General features: G+C 40.2%; 1 protein-coding gene across 1 annotated transcript; it reads right to left on the bottom strand.

Moving 5' to 3' along the window:
- Positions 1 to 1734: 1734 nt before the first annotated feature.
- On the bottom strand, positions 1735 to 16519 carry LOC125378046. Its single transcript, XM_048392847.1, has 2 exons — positions 16043 to 16519; positions 1735 to 1770 (listed from the first exon to the last, which is right to left on the bottom strand). The coding sequence occupies exons 1-2, from the start codon at positions 16517 to 16519 to the stop codon at positions 1735 to 1737; spliced, it is 513 nt and encodes a 170-aa protein (XP_048248804.1).
- Positions 16520 to 16799: the final 280 nt, after the last annotated feature.

Raw genomic sequence — 16799 nt, 5'->3', positions numbered from 1 at the left:
TGGTTTTACGCCGCTTTTAGCAATACCAGCAAGATCGAGGCGGGGGACACCAGAAATGGGCTTAACACATTGTACCCATGTCGGGAATCGAACCCGGATCTTCGGCGTGACGAGCGAACGCTTTAACCACTAGGCTACCCGACCGCCCCTTTTATTATGAATTGACAAAGCCAGACAAATCACAAGGTTATGCACCTAACAGTTATGCGATATGCACGTTACAAGGTCTCTCATAATTGCTGATTTGTATCAGTTCAAATACATCTACACCTGCCACATTTGCCCCCTGCCCATCTACTGCTGACACACTTATTTGGCAACTAATCAACTTATTCTACCTCATTTTGAATTCAAGTACTGCTGATTTTACAAGTCATACTGCTTTTGGGACTGTTACTTTTATAAGCCCAACTTGTTGCTTTAAATATTAATACTACTTCTATAACTTAAACATTAATACAGTACCTACTTCTATAACGTATGATTTTATTCTCTGACATGGTCATATGTTTATAGATTTGGACTAATCCATTGTCTATATATTTCATAAAGGCGAGACTAAACGTTTTCATAATCACAAGAAATCGTAAGAAAAGCAAAATCCGTTGTGCGATTCCGAATCCCTATCAAATAGTGATGATACCAGATTTTCCTGAAAAGGTTAGCGTATCCAGTTCCACCGGTGGCGCCGTCACAAACACATACAAAGGCAAGTCAGTTGTTTACCTGAGCAAACATGAGAACATAAGTCCTCCAGATAAAGTCTACCGTAAAACTTCACTGAGGTCCCGAATGGTGTAATCCTTTAACCCGTAAGTAACAGTCGTAAGATGCTCTTTGAAATCTTAAACTTGTTTTGATAGGGTTCTGTTTAGCTTATTGACCAGGAGCATATTGACCAGTTATAGAATATGAAGCTTTCTTTTGCTTCAATAACGTTGTAGCTTGGGTATTACGTTACTACAAAGCCGTACATGTAAAGGGTTCTTTATCATTAGACATATCGTGATATTCATGCAACTTTGTTTGTTTGTCTTTGAACGCCGAACTCAGCAATATTTCAACTATTAAGGCGGTCTGTAAAAAATCGAATCCAGTGATTGACATCATGCGCATCGTTCTGCGCAATTGGGATACGATGACATGCATCAACCAACTCAGCGAGCCTCACCATGTAATAGTTACCTTCATGTTTTTATTTTCAGTGGTTGTTATAATTATAATTGGTCTTCAGCAACCCATGCTGGCGTAAGTGGCGACTAAAGGGATCGGGTGGTCAGGCTCGCTGACTTGGTTGATGCATGTCATCGATCCCAATTGCGTGGATCGATGTTCATGATGTCAATCACTAGGTTGTCTGGTCCAGACTCGATTATGTACAGACCGCCGTCATATTGCTGGAATATTGCTGAGCTTGGCGTAAACAACAGAGATGATAGATCTGGTAATGTAAATTTACCTCAAAAGCGATGTGGTGTTGTCAGCAACAAATATAAGATAAATGAAAACCGTGTCTTCAATGTCTTTGCTGTTAAATGAAAATAACCGTTATGTATTCCACAAATGCTCTTTAATATTGATGCATCACTATAAGTGATAAATGCGCACACGTAGTACCATATAACATGTCGTTACTGACGTCTGATCTTGCCAGAAATGTCCTTCTTCAGTGCCCGTGTTTCCTGAAAGGGTGTCTTGATAAGGATGTGGGAAAGTCTTCTGTTACTTCTAATGTCAAGCCTTGTCACCAGGCTGTGCTCCCTCAACGACCTGAAAATAATCACACTAAAAATTGAAAGTTTTGATTATAAAATGGGACTGAAAAGTATAAATAGAACGAAAGAGGTTCATACGCTTGAAATATAGACCTAATATTAGAAGCTGAAGACGGATTGCTGAAGTAGGCGCTCTACATATATATATTGGTCCGAACGGCAACGTAAGATGCCACTTCTTCACTCGTTGATGTTCCCGGAGAAGCACACCTGGGTCCATAGACAGAAAGCCTGAGTTGATTGAAACCACAGATGAATTGCAGGTCGCAGTACTCTTAAATGGTTAAATGTTTTGTCCGTTTTCTTTCGTTTGTTGGTTTATGTGTTCGCCTTGTGACACCAATAGTGCTTACCATGAACACTTTGAACAAGAACAGATGTTATTGTCAATGCTTTTACAACTCTCAAAATACATGTACATGTTAAAACTTTACACGGAAACACCTGTTGTTGCAAAGATGCGGGGGTATCAATACTTCTTGTGAGTGGTTCAATTTGTACTTGGACACGGTATTAAAGCTGCTCTGGAAATGTTTGTCATTGATGTAAACGAAATTCTGGAAATCAGTTTTCTCAGTGACACTTTCCACTGATCACTTGGAATTATTTCTATCAAAACAAGATTGATGTGTTTGAGTTGAGAAGTAGATTCATTGTGTGCGTCAAGTGAATTTTAAATGAACACAAGGGAGAGTTGCAGAGTTGTTACTCTATAACTGTCCATGGGTACAATATATCAAGCCCATTTCTGGTGTCCCCCGCTGTGATATTGCTTGAATATTGCTAAAAGCGGCGTAAAACCATACTCACTCACTCACTATAACTGTCCAAGCACAACAGAAGATGTTCCTTCCCAAATGATTGGGAGTTTTGATTCAGCTGTTTTTCATCCCACTACCGATGACTTCACAATAGTAATAAAATGACAATCAGACATGTGTATAAATGGTAAAAAAGCATTCCATACTTTTGATACCAATTTCCATCTAAAGGTATAGGGGACCAAATGTCGAATTTATTATTATTTGGTGAATTACACAGTGCTGTTGCATCTACTACATGTTCAGTGTTATGTCAAAGCTCTACTGATGATGCATCTGCTCCTGCTACCTTTAACATCATTCTGTTATTGCTTCTTCCTTTGAATACAGATAGAAGATTCCTACATTCCTACCAAAACATGATTAGTAAAGAAAAATAGAAACCGGGTCGTTGACGCACTTCGTATGACCGCACACTATGGCGTCAGATGTACTTCTTCAGACATCAGTTTTTCTGAAGAAGCACAAATGGGTCCACAGAGATTCATATGCCCGAAATAGTGTGATTGTTTTTCTTTGAACACCGAAAAAGGATAATGTACCAGATGTTGTTGTCGATGCTTTACAACTACACACATGACAAGATGCGTTTCACCTATGTGCACCTACAATTGTGAAATACAGCAATATGCACCATATACAATGGCTTCTGTCGTTAGGTTCATACTTTGAAAACATTGTTAAACCCACGCTGGAAAGAGTATTTGAATAACATACGCAAGTGACACTATCCCGATTTAGCTATTGATCAGCAGGCCCATTTATTCACTTGGAAATATTTGTTTTTCAAAATAGCTTTATCAACACTCTAACAAGAGAGTGGGGCGCAGTTTATCAAAGCCTTGCCAAAAGGCATTGCATGTCATTAAATATTGGAAATCTATTCCAGAGATTGTATTATCTATTTTAAAATGCACTGTTCCTTCCAAAATGGAAGATGAGATGATCCTTTTAAAAACCTAACTTCATAACCAATGCCAAAATAGTTTGATATCAAGACGACCACCATGTATTTTCAACAGCATACCAGTAAAATATGCACTCAATTGTTTCAATGTGTTGTTTTACAAAGCTCTTCCATCTACCGAGGGTTTGGTGATCTTCTCATGATACACCCAACTACCATCCAACTACCTTCTGACCGCGTTCCATGTTAAAAACACTACAATGTCTAAACAGTGCCAAAGTCTATTAAAAATATAATCAGTTGAGTCTGGTTGTGACAAGTTAAGTTTTCAATAAGCGAAGGGGTGAACAACGGAAGTAGCTATATAGAAAACTAAAGTCCCGGTGTCCATGGAAAGTTTTTTTCAAGGGCAAGTGGGGTCAGGTCTGGGTTCTTGTGGCCAATCACCTTTTGACAAAGGCTTCCACAGCCCACAGTCAACACGTCGTCCCCGTCAATCCATCTCAGCTCATCTATAAGGAAATACAATGGTGTGAACAGGAATAAGAGCAGCATGCAGTATATCAACATCAACATGGATGTCATTGACCAAACAGGCATCGACAGAAGGGGAGCCAGTGTGATGACTGGAGCCAGACTGTGGATGAAACAGTGTATCAACATCAACTTGGATGTCAATGACTAAACAGAGGGGTTGACACCGGCGGGACCCGTTGTGATGACTGGAGTCGGACTGTGGATGAAACAGTGTATTAACATCAACATTGATGTCAATGACTAAACAAAGGGGTTGACACCGTCGGGACTCGTTGTGATGACTGGAGTCGGACGGTGGATGAAACAGTGTATCAACATCAACATTGATGTCAATGACTAAACAAAGGGGTTGACACCGACGGGACCCGTTGTGATGACTAGAGTCGGACGGTGGATGAAACATTGTATCAGCATCAACATTGATGTCAATGACTAAACAGAGGGGTTGAAACCGGCGGGACTCGTTGTGATGACTGGAGTCGGACGGTGGATGAAACAGTGTATCAACATCAACGTTGATGTCAATGACTAAACAAAGGGGTTGACACCGACGGGACTCGTTGTGATGACTGGAGTCGGACGGTGGATGAAACAGTGTATCAACATCAACGTTGATGTCAATGACTAAACAGAGGGGTTGACACCGGCGGGACTCGTTGTGATGACTGGAGCCAGACAGTGGATGAAAAAGTGTATCAACTTCAACGTGGATGTCCTTGACCAAAAAGAGGCGTGGACTGGCGTAACTCAGTGTGGTGACGGTTGATGATTACAAGACTGTAGAGGTTCATTCGAAAACTACAGCCAATAATGCTAAGAGCGTGATGTGCACTTTGTGTCAAACGAAATAGGATGTCTTCTTCGGAAAGTCATTGTTGCATGAAAGCGAATATTCAACGATTGATTGAAATGGTGCCATCTGTGTCAACAGAGATAAGTTTACAAATCGAACAACTTTAATTAAGGCAAATGATTCAGGGTGAACATTGTGATGATACACTGTCGATAGTATACAAACTAAACCAGACAGGTTATACATTTAGAAATTCCAGGTCGTCGTCTACATGAGGTTGTGACTTTTGGGTAGCCTGGTCGCTAAAGCTTTTGGTCGTGATGAGGGAAATATATAGAAAAGTATCTCTCCTATATACAATGCTTCAAATTCAAACAGGCACTTAGTAGATTTAGATTTGGAAGTATTAATTTATACATAGAGACGGACAGGTGGGAAAGGGCAGGAAGAAAAGAGCGACTTTGTCGTTCCTGTCATTCTACGGCAGATATCTATATGGTGTGGAAGATGAAAAACATTTTCTCTTTGTTTGTCCAATGTATAACAGTTACAGATCTACAGTCGTCTAATGTGGATTATGTATTTATACTATTCCCGTGTTATGGGTTGTCGGACTCCAGAGAAACATTCGTGGCTTTCTCTTTAATCACATGAACAGCTTTAAAACATCTCATTCACTCATAAAAGACAATTTTCTCTTGAAAACAAGCCATCATCTGAGTATTTACAATGTCTTTGTGATGCTTCCCCCCTCCCCCCGAGTAATCGCGATACACAAGCCGTCCGAATGTATCATGTCCGAAAACCTTTGATCCGAAGATATATTATTATTAAAACATGTATTCTAGGGAAGAGGAAGCTTAGATAGTAGGAGCTTTTTCCATATTTCTGTTTTATCCTAAGGAAGAATTGGATAGATACTAGTAAACGTTCATATTTATGAATGTTGTTTTAAACACATTATATCACTTTAAGCCACTTGAATTTGAAAATGTATCCCTTCATCTAAACATTATGTAATGTAATAATTCGGGACAGGTAACTGCAGAAATGTAGCAGTATATTGTAAACATTTGCATGTGTAAAGGCAATTACGATAATGTAATATTATTGATATTTTAAACTGAGAAGTATGGGCCGTGAGGCCTACATTCTGAATAAATTTATCGTATATGCCCTATTGACACCTGGCACAATCGATGCATTCAAAACTATAAAGACACCGGGTGTTCACGAAAGAGTGAGATGTTCTTGCAGATGCTGCTTTGCGTGAACTATATACATGTATGTATAACAAATTCGACACCATGTGTTCGCGACGTTGACATTCACGTCCTTCATTGCAGACACCTAAGTTGAGTGATGTGTGCATAATCATGACACAGTGACTTTAATGACACAAAGTGGATGAATGTGTCCTTCCTTACAAGGATCTCTTATCGTGAGTGATACATGCCATGACGCCAAGTGTCTGACAGCTTGGAACCTATAACCATGCATGCCAGCGACCATTCTGCTAGAATTCAGCCACGTGTCCTAACAACAGCCGCTTCTCGCAGACGCAGCAACTATAACAAGACGACTTTATGGAAAATAAAAGTCACTGAAACCGTTAAATTGAAAGGAAAATGTATTCGAAGCCGGAATGAAATTGCATCTGATCTCAACGCCCCGTAACACGTTTAACAACTTGTCTTGCATTTCAAAGGCATTAAATCTGTCGCTTCTCCTGTAACACTTAATTTGCTTCCCAGAACCGCTGACACAAATTACACGTTGTTATTTGCGAAACAAATCCTGTCAATTTCCCACACTTAAGTTCAGCTCGTGTTAAAGACATCATCCGTCCTAACTTGCCTATTCCAATCTGGCTTTCGTTATCGATCCAATTCCGCTAAGCTAAAATAACGTTCGCTCCTGTCTACTGAATGGTATGGCAGCTATGGAATTGAAGATCCTCCTTATACCTCTCTGAGGTGTTTGTATTCTGTTACTAATGGCATTATATACATACAAGTTGCCATAAAGATGATATCAGGTGTGTACAGACTTCTTATGATGCTTGGGTAAATGTCAATGAAAATGTAAAAATATACCTATCGATAACACAGTCCTGTACGTTCGCAATGATCAAGGTGATGAAAACGATGATTTATTTCCATTAGGAAATCCTACTTACCGGCATCTTTTAACCTCACTATATCTTTGTCATAATTCCATAGAATAAGTGTTGTAAAGAAACTTGTTTATGTCAGAAGAACAATCATGATAAATATGCTCCTCTGTTGACGACAACGTTCTTTGTACATCGTCTTGAGTGGAAGAAAAATGTCTTTTCTGTGACCACGTTGGTTGTTAGATTGTTTCATCATTGGTTTGTTAGATTATTGAATTGTTGAATTTTTAAGATTGTTGGAAATGTTTAATTGTTGAGATTGTAGGATTTGCTTAATTGTTGGATATGAGTTTCGGATTGTTGAATATTTGAATTGTTGGATTTATGGATGGCTAGATGTCATTATTGGTGAGCGGGACATTTTCCATCGTGTATGTATGTAATATGTATTTTAGTCAAAGTCAGAGCTTTATATAATGTCATTCATGGTTGCTATTTTTCTGTGCGGGCCAGTTCTATACCGACGACACGGAAGAACGCGAAGCATGAGGCCCTGATCTGAGTGGCTTTGTTGTATATTCATGCTGGCAAATCTGCACGGATATCGTGACTTCATAATATCCTACACATATAATTACGATCAATGCGTTGCTGTCTCAAATACATTCGTTCTTCTAATCAGAGGTCGGTGGGGTAGCCTGGTGATTAGAACGTTCGCTCGTCACGCCGAATGTGCGTCATGGGTTCAAAGTGTGAATACCATTTCAGCTCGTCATAGTGCTGAATATTGCTAAATGCGCAGTAAAACCTACTCACTAACTCTTGCAATTGCACTGGAAAAATAAGGATATTCTTTGGAATTGCCTAATGCTGTTCAGATTCAAAGGCATCCTTCATATCTCAAGGCCTCAAATTTATGAAAACCAACACTCACCCCTGGATCCATTCACGTGGTTCTCGCGATCACCAATTATCTGCCCTTGTCTAGTTAACATTTTACCGACCAATCAAACGTCTAGATAACGACAAAGGAAGTGGGAAGGGGAAGACATGCCAACGCCACATTCGTGACCAACTCGTGTTATTCCGGTACAAGCCGGAAAGGGGCGAGTGGTGACGAATGGCCAACGCCAGTTTCCACGATATCCCGCCACATCGAAAACATTTTTGAAGGCTTTCCTTTGCGTGTTTTTTCAATGTTGGATTTCTCGCAAACCCTATCGTTATCAATGGGACTGGCCGCCATGGTGTTGAAATCGCCAAACCAACATTGAGGCTGGTGTGTAACTCGTTAGTCCGTTAGACTGAGAAACATAACAAATTAAAATGGCTAGTGGAAATCAAGGGCGGGTAATTTAAGATCGCGAGAACCAGGGGGATGGATCCAGGTGTAGGTGTAGGTGTACTGAAATGCGAACCCTGGAGATATAGAGGATGATTAAAAAAACATATCTGTTAATAACAATTCTTTTGGTTATTATGGTGTATAATGGGATATACAAAATTTCAATCTCCCGCCGTTTCACCAAAATATTCAATGAGTTATTATTGATGATACCATCAGCATATAAAAGCCAATTTACAGCATTCATTCATTATTGAGTCAGAGCTTTGAAATTTGCCAATGTAACGAAAACCATTTAATGCCTAATTCGTCTTGTGTTGACATAATCATTCAAATCGTATGAGTCCGTTGTGCGATTCCGATTTGGGGTTTAAAAGTGTGATATGGCTGATTGTGTGTCAAACGTTGTTTATCGATGTTCGTGCTATCAACCACTGGTTCACCTAGACCAGTTTTGATTATACAAACTCACAAACTGACTTTTCGTCGTGATATGGCTGGAGTAATGCTACAAACGGCGTACAACGAGTCTCCTTATTTCACTCATTAAAATTTGATTTATTTAATCAAAACTTCCACCGTAGGAATGATCTCAGAGGCCCCCTAAATCTTCTTCCTATTCTTGATTAGGGCACGGGTAGCCGAGTGGGGTCAGCTCTGCAATTTCGTGTGTGAGGTGCGTACCCTAGTCATATCAGGATCCGCTGACTGAGGATCCGAAACCAAGGTTGACCCGATTTTGGCCCTTGGTTTGTCAGCATCATACTCGTTTGTTTCACTAAAACTAAGCCTCCTCGGCCTTCACCTTCCTCCCACCTAAACTGACACGCTGTGATATAACTGACATACTTTTCAAAGCAGCTTTTAACAAATCTCCCTGCCACAGTGTCCCCTGACTTCATATCGCCGGTATCGCCGCGGCTTATATTGACCCACCTAAGACCGTCCATCACATTTGCTCTTTCCGAGATTCTCATAAGCGACGTCCCCTCAACGTGATAGAGATTCAGTTGACGGCTTGCTTCAAAGTCAGCGATTAACTGGCCAGATATTTTCATGGAACCCCCTTATTGGTAACGGTAACATGTCGGTATTGCCTCCCACCAGACGCTCAATGGTAATGGACATCCTGGTATAAAACTGGTAGCGATACCTCTTTTTGATTTATCTATAACTGACACATTCTATTGAGGCTGTCAATCATTGTGTAATACTAAACCAAATTAGCTGAGCATGTTTTCGTGTATATCTCTGTTGACCGAGTTGTTTGTATTGATAATAAACTTGGAAAAGTATCAGGTCGAGTTAACACAGATTTACAACTGCCTTCGCTACCGCAAAGCTATTTGCCAAAACACATGATATATGTGTAGTCTGAGATATCGACCATCACTTCCCTAGATTCTCTTTTTCCAACAATACACACGTCACAGCGTCTAGACGTGAAAAAAATAAGATGTTTATTGCATTAAAGTACACTACAATGCAACGAATAGACCTAGATTGGAGATGTGGCTTAAATCATATAGCGAGGTTCTTCTCAAAGGACAGCTCTGACGACCGACTAGTACCTACATCTCAACAGAAGCAGAAAATTAAACCTGTTGGTACGAAAACAAAATGGTGAAAACATTTCCCATCAATAACACTATCGTTTGGAACTTTAGTTATGTTAATACACTATTTTCTAACATCCCGTGATCCCAGCTGATGCGCGTAGCTTTCGCGTCACGGTCGAGTTTCCTTTGACCATTAGTACACGAGCGTCAACCGAACGGAACGCATTCCTCTCGTGGCGGTAGGGAATTTACTTTGTAGTGTATACAGCAAATAATCCACTCTTGCTGAATATTCACATTTTAAATATGTCTTCCTCCCGAAATGGTGGAACATTTATTGGTTGCTTCCACAAAATTAGTACGGTTTGCGTACGGACCTTGACAGGAGTCTTTCTTCTGCTATCCTGCCCCACGCGAACGACGCAGATTCAAGCATTGCTCAATGTCATGGAAGCATAAATCATATCCTGCGATAATTAATGACTGGTAAGTGGTACTATATTTGGATATTTCCCATCGACCAGGTTATTATACTCTAAGACCTGAGAAAATGGTGCCTCTATATAAATACCATGTAGGTTCCTAGCATACTAATTCATATATCAATATTCTTAAGCAACATGAGTTTATCCTTCACGACGACGAATATAGATATAAGCAACTTTATTACTAGCCCGTAAAGAGATCATTCGTTTAATAAATATACAGTTTTATTAGTAAGACACATTGTGTAATATCGAAACGCGTGCTTCGGGACCAAGTTTCACTACAAAGTCTCGAAAACTCCTTACATGCCTGGGCTTATTCAACGAAATTGCGTGTAGAGATGATAGATCACTTAAAGGAGCTTATGAACCCCCGATGACCCCACATGACGTTTCATGACATTGTTTCGCCGGTGGATCTTGGAACACAGTTCCACAAATTACGTCACAGGGTATTGCGACGTGTTTGTAAACTTGTAAACTCCACATGGCGATAGTAGCACAACGACAGTAAGTCTATATTATAGTATGGGAGTTACCATAACCTTATCGCTGTCATAGCTTTGTGGAACGGGGCCTTGGCCCCTGAATTCTAAAGGTAGGGGTTCTATGGTATTAAATAGTACGTGTCAACCGTTTACGTGTCTTAAGCATTATTTTTTTAAAACTCAGTTGGATTATATTGTGGATCGCGTAGATATCTGCCTATTCACACACGACAGTTAATGTTTTTGAAAAAAAATGTTAGAAATGGCAAGTTATAAATACAATAGTAAGTTCAGTATTTTACATATATTTTTCCAATAGGCTGAAAAGAATAAATCTACCCCTTGGAAATGAATCCAGGCCGAATGTCTTGCTGAAGAGCGGACAATATTGAAGTGAGGTGAGCTGAGGTGAGCTGAGGTGAAATGGGGTTTAACGTCGCGTCCGAAATTATTGCACTCATATAGCGACGTGTGTGTGGCTGTTGGTACTTGTCCGGACTGATGCCGATTTACAGTAAGAAGTAAAAAGTACCATCTATAACGTATTTTGGTATGACGCGGCCGGGGATGGAACCAAGGACCTTCCGCTTTCCGGCCGGACGCTCTACCACTGGACCATGGACCTACATCGTGAACTACTTGACAATGTATATCGCCAAGCTCAGCAAAAATTGACCACGGTTTGTAAGTTGGTTGGTTGGTTTGTTGGTTTGTTGTTTGTATGACGGCTGTCTGTAAATAATCAAGTCTGGACCAGACAATCCAGTGATTTACATCATGAGCATCAATCCACGCAATTGGGATACGATGACATGCGTCAACCAAGTCAGCGAGCCTGACCACCCGATCCCGTTAGTCGCCTTTTACGACAAGCATAGTCACCTTTTACGGCAAGCATGGGTTGCTGAAGACCTATTCTACACCAGAATCGGTCTGTAAGTAATCGAATCTCCAGTGATTGTCATCATGAGCATCGATCTACGCACTTGGTATACGATGACTTGCAGCAACCAAGTCAGCGAGCCCTGGGCCCGTTCCACAAAGGGATATTAGCCTTTTCGACTTCGTAAGTCTGTGTTAAAGTACAGCAGTTAGGATCGTATTAGCGCTACGATCGCTTCATGGAGCTTGCCCCGGGGGCCCTGACCTGGTACACATGTCTCCATGCCGATGTGATATCGCTGAATGGGGCTTACAATATATGCGAGAACAAAGAATATGCGCCATGACATGTTGGCTAGATTTGTATCATAGAGGGTTAATCGAACTTATTTGACAATGTAAAATAACAATAATATAGTGTCCGTAAATGACGTTTAAGTCTACAGCAGTTGCTTATTTCTAACAAAGATTGATTGATTTTAAAAACGATTACTCTTAGTTTCCTTCTCAGATTTGTTAAACTATATTTTTTATCCCGTGCTCATAGATAATCACACAAGATCAATGAGTAATCAAGAAATTAATACAGTAAACATAGAGTTTATTATCTCTTAGATAAGCTAATTTTCATTCATGCAACTTGAGTAGTTTCTAAGAAAACTTGTCCCTATTGCACCCACTGTGTACTAAGTATAATAACATGGATCAAAGGCCGTAACTCTGTAAAGAAATGACCAATTTTCGAACTCAGTCTGGATAAGTATCTCTTAGATAAGCATGCAAACTTTCATTTATGTAACTTCAGTAGTTTCTGAGAAAACTTGTCCCAATTTCACACAGTATGCACGAAGTTGAAAAGCATGGCCATAAATGTAAAAAATGAATTTACGACAACAATTTTCGAACTCATTTGAGATCAGGACCAGTAACATCAGTGTGTAAAATTTTATTTCTCTGACTGGAATAGCTTTGGAGAAAATTTGTCCCCTTTGTGAAGCGGATGGACAGACGGACGTACTCCGTTCCCATAACCCACTCCACACTTCGTGGCGGGGATGAAAATGTGAGAGGCCCTTGCGCCGTTCTTGAATCAGGAGTAGTGTGGGAAGCTGTCAGGAAATAGAGGTTTTCAGATAGGTAACCAATCCGCACTTGGCAAGCAGATAATACAGGTCGTGTTTCATTTGCAGCCATCTATAATTATCATGGGGGTGGACAGTTTTCTGTATTTTCATTTTAGATTTTGACATTTTCGCTTTTGTTTTTGACATTTTCGTTTTTGTTTTTGACATTTTCATTTTAGTTTTAACCTTTTTGTTTTTGTTTTTGACATTTCCATTTTTTGACATTTTCTCTTCACATTTCAGCGATTCAATAGCTACTTGAAAGTGCATTTTCCATGTTTTCGGTTGTTTTATACATGATTTATCACATATTTGTATGACAAATCGTGTTGATTTGCAAAAGGTTACGCTAAAAGTAAGTGAAATATCAAAATATCAGACTCCATGTACCTTATGGGCCACCGTACTCTCATCGTAATTAATTGCCTTAACAGACCACAACACGGCTATGTAATATGACAGACACCGTCTTGAATGCCAGTGCGATAATTGTCTTTAAAGGCCAGTGGTGTCCACAGTTAATAGCTTTGTGTTACTTGAATTGTCTTCATCACTACCACTACTACAGTACCCACTCACTCTGACCAACACACCCACAAGTACCACTACAACTACGACGACAACGATGACGACGAGCACCACCGGTACCAACTACCACCACCACCACGACCAACAGTACCACCACCATCATCGCAACATTATATAAAAGCGACAAAACCCTTTCCATAATCATAAAAAGTCTCTGCTAAAAGCAGTTCATTGTACGATTCTGACCATATCATAAGCATGTGTTTATCATTATCAGTTAGTGATGATACCAGGTATTCGCGAAAAGATGAGCGTAACCTGCTCCACCGGTACCACTCGTTACCACCGCACCAATATTATACAATCTCATACCGACATCTCTTTCTCATCCATCACACCCACCATTACAACCACCATCACACGCCACCAACACCACCAATACAAACACCATCAACAACAACAACAACAACAACAACAACAACAACAACAACAACATGTTTTATACGGATCTTCATTAAAAGACTTCAGATTTGTGAAGAGTCAGATCTAGACTAAAGAAACACTATTGTATTGCTCTTCTGTGTTAACTCTCCAGACATTTTGGTCTTCCAGACAATGTCTCCAGATGATATCGATCTGTTGCTGGTCCGTTCAATAACATCAGTCGATCACTGCGTGATACACTCGATCAACTCGAGTTTACTTGTCCAAGTCTAATTTGCAGGATATTTCTGTATAAATGATAAAGTGAGCTGAAATGCGATGTTCAATTGTCGAAAACGAAGGTCTAGTGTTTTGATAAATCACCGTGAGAAAAAAACCCAAGGGAAACAACATGGCGTGTTTCTTTGATGTTGATTATCTGCACGAAGTGTACATGATAGGTATAGCAATAAATAATTAGTATACACGTATCAAACTATGTGTTGTAATCAATGAGCATCCTTGTCCATGCTGATTCGTTACAATGTAGTCGTCGCATCACGAATCCAGATATAACAATGCACATCACTGATCACATGGGGTGGAAAACTAATATGCGAATCCGTATCTGCACCGCGGTAAAAACACGTCGCGTTTATTCTAGAAAAGTACCACGGTAATTCCACGAAACATATCGCGTTCATTCTACAAATGTACCGCGGTAATTCCACGAAACATATCGCGTTCATTCTACAAATGTACCGTTGTAATTCCACAAAATTCCACCGTATTCGAGGCGAAAAAGGAAACTGGTGATTTTCATAAGGAAATTATAAAAGGTTATGTATTCATAGACTGGTTGGAACTTCAACTTTTGCCCATTTTAAACAACATTAGTGTGATTGTCATGGATAACGCCAGTTAATATAACGTCCGGGAATCAGATACTGTCGCCCAAACCATGTGTAGTCTGAAGGCGACCACACAGGAATATATGACATTGTCGACTTCAGATCATAGGAAACGAAAGTTCAATTCATGCAGAAAATTCGGCTGTATATACAAGACATGTGTGCTGGCGGCACAACACGGTTACGTTGTCTTACGTACGCCAGTCAGACATTGTGAGCTCAACCCTGTTGTGCCCATCTTGGCTAAGTGTAACGGGTTCGTAGCAAGACATAACACAACATTAAAAAGTACAGATTCATATACGTCATCAGCGGAGACAAATGCAACCTCAAGAAACCATCTGTAGAACAACAAATACTTCTGGATTCCCAAACCGCAACCTTCCAATACTCATCACGTTTCATAGCTCTAAACTAGTCCATCATGTTTCCAAGCAAATATAATGCAGTACATATCCTAAATTGCTACCCCATCAATGCACATGTCAATTAAGTACACTTACAGCAATATGTTGAGACCACACCAAACTCGGTGACATTTGCACCTGGGAGAATGCACGGGACGGTGTGAGGTCAATACCCCAGGTTATAGGCCATTTCATACATGCATGACAACACACGAATATTTTCTAGTTTATCATAGTTTATCATAATTTTACCTGTAAAAGTACATTTTAAGGGTAATCACAATGTCAGTTAGGCCAGGCTAGATTAGGAAATTTGCGTTATTTTGATATATGCTCTTATTATAGTCCCCTGACTCGTATTTATTAAATAAAGTAAGGAAGCAGTTTTCTAGCATTTCCGACAGTACTTATTTTTTTAGATCTAAGTCAGCCTTTATAATGATCTTTGGTCTCTCAACTACAGAACACAGATAGCCAAGAGCAGTGATCTGCGAAACCAAAATTCCTGCGTTCTTTTCGTAGAGGGGAATGTCCGAGTAACTCTCCATTCCTTAAAAATAATGGAGCAGAGGCCCCGCAGGGGCCGAGGCCCATTATTTTTAAGGAATGGAGAGTCACGAGGATATTCCCCTCTACGAAAAGATGGTTACAGGCCGGCAAAGCCACATTTCGAAAATAGATAGCCCAATTGATGTGGCTCTCGCGGCAATGGTTATGTTTGCGTGATTGTATAATGTGGCTCTCGCGGCTATGCTGTCAAAACATGCTTTGTGATTCTAACAGGTTACCGTATATAACAAAACAAGTCTTATTTTCTCATTTTTTATTCAACAAGGATAACATATTCATCAAAACTTTACATTGATGAATATGAATAGCATATGAATATCATAATGGATTAATTTTTAATGTCATTACTGCAGATGAAGGAGGTCGCCCACGTGGTCAGCATATTCCATCTCATTCAGGTGTGGGTTCAGGAGCTGGATCTTGAGGGACGCAATACGTGTATCGATTGCCTTGTACTTCTTTCTTCGTGAAGGTTCTGACCACTGGTGAGAGAGTCTCAGGACTGCAACCTCTTTGAGTGACTGCTCTCGCTGAAATAGCTTCACTACGTCGTAGATGTTCGGGTGGCACTTCTTGGCAAGTTTCTTTATCTTGTTGTGCCACCCTTCCAGGTGATTGTTGGTACGGTGGCCTTGGTTTTCGAAATGGTTCCAAATCTCTGCCATGAAGGCCCCTCCTTGAACCCAACTGGTTGTCACGTAGTCCATGAAGGCAGTCACTTTAGGGCCAGCAGGAGAGTCAGCAATGGCATCAAGCCACACATCATCCACTTTGTCACGAGGTACTAGAGGGAGGGCAGCAGTTCTTCTCACCAGCTTCTTCACCTCCTCATCTTCCTTATAGTCCATCACCAGACCTTCTTTCTGCACCCTCCTCCAGATATCTCAATGTGTGACACTCATTTAAAGGTATCTTTAAAGAACACCACGCTTAGTAATTTAGATGTGGGACATTCATATAAAGGTATCGGTAATCAGATTAATTAATTACCCGCTAGAATAGGTGAAATGCACTCAGCTGAAAATGTGGCTCTACCGGTAATAGCCATTTCGGAAATGTGGCTCTCCCGGCTAGACACCAACTCATCCCTACTTTTACACTTTGACAAAATATTCTGTAGTTGAAAAT

The sequence above is a fragment of the Haliotis rufescens genome, unplaced genomic scaffold, assembly GCF_023055435.1.
Source record: "Haliotis rufescens isolate VD_foot unplaced genomic scaffold, xgHalRufe1.0.p SCAF_11, whole genome shotgun sequence".
Lineage (NCBI taxonomy): Eukaryota > Metazoa > Mollusca > Gastropoda > Lepetellida > Haliotidae > Haliotis > Haliotis rufescens.
Note: the sequence above shows the minus strand (reverse complement) of the source record. Positions and strands in the feature narration are given on the sequence as shown.